Source organism: Camellia sinensis, chromosome 14, assembly GCF_055761805.1.
Source record: "Camellia sinensis isolate YWXY chromosome 14, ASM5576180v1, whole genome shotgun sequence".
Taxonomy (NCBI): domain Eukaryota; kingdom Viridiplantae; phylum Streptophyta; class Magnoliopsida; order Ericales; family Theaceae; genus Camellia; species Camellia sinensis.
The window spans coordinates 129,077,946-129,083,943 of NC_138974.1; the positions used below are offsets into that span (position 1 = coordinate 129,077,946).

The window sequence follows — 5,998 nt, forward strand, 5'->3', positions numbered from 1 at the left end:
AAGTACAAAAATAATATAAATTTCCTATTTTACCATTCTTTTAAATTAATAAACAACATAAAAAGTACAATTATGCATTGATATTCTCAAAAAATGTACTATCAAAAGGATAATTTTGAAAAATCAACTTTTTTCAAATGCAATAATTGTACTACTAAAAAAAATTAAATTCTCTAAAAAAGACCATTATTTTGGGAGGGAGGGAGTAAAAATTTTGATTCAATAATAAAGATGCTATCAGGCTTAGAATTAAAGAAGCACATTTCTAAATAGAGTCTCGGGCCCACTCATGTATAAAAAAAAACGTATATATAATAATGATGATTGTACAATATTATAACATTGCAACAACAACAACCCCCCATCATTATCTTTTATATAAAGCCACATCCCTCCTAATAATTCCCCCTAAAAAAAACAAACCTTTCCCTCCCCTCCCTCATCCCACTTACTTTTCCCCTCTTCAGTCTCTCTCTCTCTCTCTCCAAATCAATCAATCAAAACATTTTACACTATTTAAAACCCTACTCTCTCTCACTAAAGAGAGAGAAAAGAAAACCAAAGACAGTGGTGATTTTACAACATTCCACCTGACCACCATGGATTCATATGAAGCAACAAAGATAGTCTTCTCAAGGATCCAAAGTTTAGATCCAGAAAACGCTTCAAAGATCATGGGTTACATCTTCATTCAAGAACCTGGTGAGAAGGAGATGATTCGCTTAGCCTGCGGACCTGAGACCCTCTTGTTATCCCTCATCAGCCAAGCCAAAACTCGGTTGGGACTTTCGTCGAACACTTCGTCTACACCCTCAACACCCTCCTCTCCTTCTCCCTTCAATCCCATGTCTAACCCCAACAACAACAACAGACCCAACCCATTTCTCCAATCTTCGCCAAGAATCATCATTCCCAACAATGGGTTTCACATGAACCCTTCTTCTTCTCCTTCCTCTCCTTGGTCTGTTTCTGGGTTTTCCGATCATCCAAACACTCACATGAGTCCCAGACCCGCCTCTTCTCTCTCCTACGCTGCTGTTGTCAATGGAACCAGTAATGGCGGTTCTGGGTCTTTTTCACCTCCTACAGGTTCTTCGTTTTCACTACCACCCTTGTACAATAATACCACTAGTTGTAGCGATCTCGCTGATGAGTACAACGCTCAAGATCAGCTTTCGTTTTTGGACGATCCTTTGTCCAAGAACCACCTTGATTTTGTGGATCCAATAATGAGTCCGAGTAGCCGGAGCGATTCGATTGTTTTCCCCAATTGGGGCAACAACCATCACCACCAACAACTCCATAGACGGAGTTCTTCTGTGAGTGATGTCTTTCTTGGCGGTCTTGGTGGTGAAGATGGAGGTACTGGACTTGGGTGGAGACCTTGTATGTACTATGCTAGAGGTTTTTGCAAGAATGGCAACAGTTGTAAGTTCTTGCACGGTGACTTTGCGGATTCTCCTGATGCTTCGGCTGCCATTGTTGGTTCACCCAATAAACTTGATGACTTTGATGAGTTACTGATGATGAAGGCTATTCACCAACAGAGATTAGCAGCAGCTTCACAGCTTATGACTGGAGGTCCTTTCCCCTCCAACAAATGCATCAACTTTATGAATGACTCCCCAAGGTAAATAATATTAATGCAAAGTATGTATGCTTTTTTGATTCTTTCTGGGTATTTGGTTTGGTAATGCTTTTGAATGTTTTGATGGCACTGTACCCGCATGCAAAGATGTATGTCTGTTTTTATGTATTATATGTAGCTGAGGGAAAGTGTGTGTGTGTGTGTTAATGAAGGAGGGCCTTTTATTTTCTGGGTAGTGTAATGTGAAATTAAACGATTTGTTAGCTAGGACTTGGTCTTTGATATTGGGATTTTGGTTTTGGATTGGTTGTTGGTGTTTTTCTTTATTGTATTGTTCTGCATTGTAGATCTGCGGCTGCAGCATTGATGATGGGGGACGAATTTCACAAGTTTGGTCGTTGCCGGCCCGAAAGGAATGATTTTTCAGCTATGGGATTTGGCGGAAATGCGAATTCTAGTTCTAGGCAGATTTACTTGACATTTCCTGCTGATAGTACTTTCAAGGAAGAGGATGTTGCCAATTACTTTAGGTAAACTGATTCATTGTTGTTTGATTCATTCTTTTTGAAATTCGAAATTCAAATTGAGCATCTTGCTTAGGATAATTTTGTCTTATTGGTTTGAAGCAAGTATGGACTAGTGCAAGATGTAAGGATTCCATACCAGCAGAAGCGAATGTTTGGGTTCGTTACATTTGTTTTCCCGGAGACTGTGAAGACCATTTTGGCCAAAGGCAACCCCCATTTTGTATGCGATTCGCGTGTGCTTGTTAAGCCTTACAAGGAGAAGGGAAAAGTCCCAGACAAGTAGATACAATTGCTCTAATTCTTTCTTTAGTTTGAGGTTGTGTCGCTTACTTTTATGTTTTGAGTTTGCATTGTTGATTGAATGATTTATAGGAAGCAACAACAGCATCAGTTGGAGAGGGGAGAGTATTCAATGTGTTCAAGTCCGACCGGCCTAGACTCTAGAGAGCCCTATGACATCCCCATTGGTAACCAAACATGCAAGCTTTAATTTTTTCCTCTGCTCGTGTAATATTATGTATTCAAGCTCCTATGCTTTATACAGGAGCAGGGATATTTTTCAATACTCAAGAGATGATGTTAAGAAGGAAATTAGAGCAGGTTGAATTGAAGCAAGCCATTGAGCTCCAGGAAAGAAGACTGATGAATTTGCAACTTATGGGATTGAAGAATCATCATCATGGTCATCCATTCCAGCCAAACCTAGCGCCTGGCATTCCCATTCCCTCACCGGGTCAACCTCACCACCATATCAATCAGAGTTTTTTGCTTCGATCTGACAGTGTTAATCAGGAAGTTTCAGAAGGTTAGCAAATAACAATTTAGTCATCTTGGTAGTTCAAGATCAACTTTCTTGTTTTTAGGTGGCTGAATTTTTTTTTTCTTCTTCTCCTGCTGCAGAGAATAATAGTAGCTCAGCTGCAGCTAATTCTCCAATTGCCACCCCTGATCAGCAGCACGAGCAGCAGGAAGTAAAAGAAGGTTGTGATAACAGCAATGGTGATGGCAACGAGCAATGCTCCAAACCTGAAAATGATGATATCCACGAAAGGTATATAGAACTTAATGTTAGATGAAACTGAAGGTTACTTATTAAGAAGAATGTGTCATTTTTCTTATAATTGATATGATTTTAAATGTAGATTGTCTGGGTTATATGCAGTTTTCAGGTTGCCTATTTTGCTGTAGTGTTTGTTTGCTTTAGCTTCTTTTTCATTTTCAAGTTTTGTCTGTCTTGAGAGCAGTTTAGAGCACATCCTCCCGGATAACCTCTTCGCTTCTCCAACAAAATCAGCCGGTGACCACCGTTCTATCTTCTCTGCTGCTTCAGCAGAAGCCGATGATGGCACCACCTCAGTAACAACTTCAGCTTCATCTAACAATATCTCAACGTTGCCTGCCACTTCGACCATTGATATGGCTTGCTACTTCCAAATGCCAAGGTACTTGCTGCTGCTGCTGCTCTCTCTCTCTCTCTCTCTACCTCTCTCTCTCTCATAAGAATGAGAGAAGTTAATTCCATTTGGCTTTGTTGTTTACAAGGTTTTTATGCAAGAAGCCATTGAAATGTAGGTGATAGAGGTGAAAATGGCAAGCTTGGGGGATTGACTTAGCTTGGGTAAGAGACTATCAATGTTGAATCATGCAGCCCCCATTTTTATAGTTTGCAGAATTTCTGGATTCTTGGTAATGTTAGGCATTTTTGGTTCATTTTATTACGCAGAAAGGTTGAGGTAGAGCATATACAAGGAAGAAAAAGTCCTGTAGCTGTATAGCCAAACAATACCCACAACAGAAGAAAAGATCTGTAAGGAAGATCTCCTCAAGATTATTGTCATCATCAATACCATACTACTACTACTACTACTATTACTTACAACAATACATAATGCATACGTAAAAGGACTGATGAATCAATTTATGGGAGTGGGGCCTCTCTCTTTCTTTACTTTTGTACCCTCTCTGTCTAGTTGTAGTTGTAGTTGTGTGCTGGACCACACAGAACAATATAGCATAACAAAAAAGTTAGTTGTTAAACTCTTGTTATATTCTTAATTTACCTTGTTTACCTTTTCTGTTTACCACCCTTTTCTGAGGTGAAAGAGAAGAGAAAAGAAAAGAAAAGAAAAATTAGAAAGAGCTGATGTCCGTGTCCGTGTGAAGTTCAAAGGAGCTGAAACACTTCTATAACTACTATACTGATAAGCAAACTCCAAAAGGGGTAAGGAGTGGGAGACTGAAGTGGAGGTTAAAAGCTAGTCTTGTGTCACTCTTTCTTTATGTTTTTAATGTTTTTATTACAGTGCATCTGTCATATGGTGGATCATAACTCAAAAGAAACGGAAAAGTTTGCTAGAGAGAGAGAGAGAGAGAGGGAGTAAAGAGTAGTTCTTTCAAGTGATTAAAGTTTACTTTAGAGGACTCTTTTGTCTCATTTTGTGGTTTCTTGAAGATGGACATGAAGAGAGGAGGGCCACACTGTCACATGGGTGCTGACACCATTTGAATGGTATCAGGGTACCACCCCACACTCCTTTCACTTTCAGTCCCGCCCTCCTTCCCTCTCTACCCTCATATTCTGATTTAAAAAATTATTTTGGGTCTTGGCCTTTTGTTTCTAGGTACTGCTGCCCCTTGTGTTTTGGCATGGCTTTTATTAACTATGCTATTGGCACTGGCACATGTGCTCTCTTTTTTGCTTCTTGCCCTCCATCTGTTTTTAAAATTGCACTTTAACCAACATTGCTGTGCCCAAGCTTAAAGTTTTTAAAGTGGTTTTAGTAGTGCACATTAGGTGTGTTTGCCCTAGCATTTGGGGATGCGCTTATAATTATTTTATTTTACTTTATTTTGAGAGCCTATGCTGGATTGTTTATTGTTTATGGGTCCTGTTAATGTGTCTGAGGACAAATGTTCAGAAGTTCAAAAAAATAACAAAATTCATTGTTTTTTGTTTGCAACTCGAAAATGACTTAAATAATTTTTTTTTAAAAAAAGTTGATTGTTCATAACCTGAAAGGTGGTGTTTTTAATTTGTTTTTTAATCATATTGTTTGGCTTAAAATAAGCAATCAAAATCAAAAGAGAAGAACAAATCATATAAAGAGAGAATTTCATTTTTACTCTTATATGCTGCCTTGATGATCAGTTACGTTTCTAGACTATGAATAATTTTAATTTTACCCTTAAAGTTTTTATGATTGTATCAATTTTGTCCTTGCTGTTATATTTGAAACAGAAAGAATTAAAAAAATTATATATTGGTCTCAAATTTTAAAATAAAGAAGCAAATCCATCACTCACCTGCTCCTCTTTCTCCAATTCTTCCCTCTCCTCCGCCTTTGCAAGTGCGGTCACACCACCACAATCACTCCGCCTTTGCAAGTGCGGTCACACCACCACAATCACTCAATTCTCCAACCCAACTCTCCAAACAAAATTCATTGAAGATGAGGAGAAATTGAGATTGAGATGTTAGGTTATAGTCTTCAATTGGGTCTTGAGAAGCTCGGAGGAGAGATTGGGCGATCTCTGTTTTGGGTTCTTCGGGTCGGTGTCCGAGGTAATGCTAAGGGTTTGGAGGATGAAAGAGAGAGTAGGTGGCGGAGTGGTGGTGGTGGGGTGGTTGTGGAGGAGAGAGAAAGGACGGTTTGGAGAGAGGTGAGGATGAAGAAGACGATGAGGTGGCGGAGTGGTGCTGGTGGTGGGGCTGTTGGGTTTTCGGGTTTGGATTTGGAGTTATTAAAATGATTTGAATTCATAGCAATGAACCCAGAAAGGAAAAAGAAATGGAATGTTGAATCTTATGTTTGCGTTTGGTTTGGCCTCCAAAACCTCAAAACACCCACCTGCTTTCTGTTTCAGTTTTCTCGAGTCTGAAGTA

General features: G+C 39.2%; 1 protein-coding gene across 4 annotated transcripts; it reads left to right on the top strand.

Moving 5' to 3' along the window:
* Positions 1–341: 341 nt before the first annotated feature.
* On the top strand, positions 342–4,196 carry LOC114293258 (zinc finger CCCH domain-containing protein 46-like). 4 transcript variants are annotated; one of them, XM_082904114.1, is made up of 9 exons: positions 342–1,630; positions 1,936–2,118; positions 2,215–2,394; positions 2,488–2,582; positions 2,660–2,920; positions 3,016–3,166; positions 3,360–3,557; positions 3,658–3,733; positions 3,812–4,196. In XM_082904114.1, the coding sequence occupies exons 1-8, from the start codon at positions 600–602 to the stop codon at positions 3,689–3,691; spliced, it is 2,133 nt and encodes a 710-aa protein (XP_082760240.1). In that variant the 5' UTR covers positions 342–599; the 3' UTR covers positions 3,692–3,733; positions 3,812–4,196. The 4 variants fall into 4 exon arrangements, with proteins under 4 accessions (XP_082760240.1, XP_082760239.1, XP_082760242.1 ...); XM_082904113.1 differs by having other exon boundaries at positions 3,839–4,196; XM_082904116.1 differs by having other exon boundaries at positions 3,688–3,733.
* Positions 4,197–5,998: the final 1,802 nt, after the last annotated feature.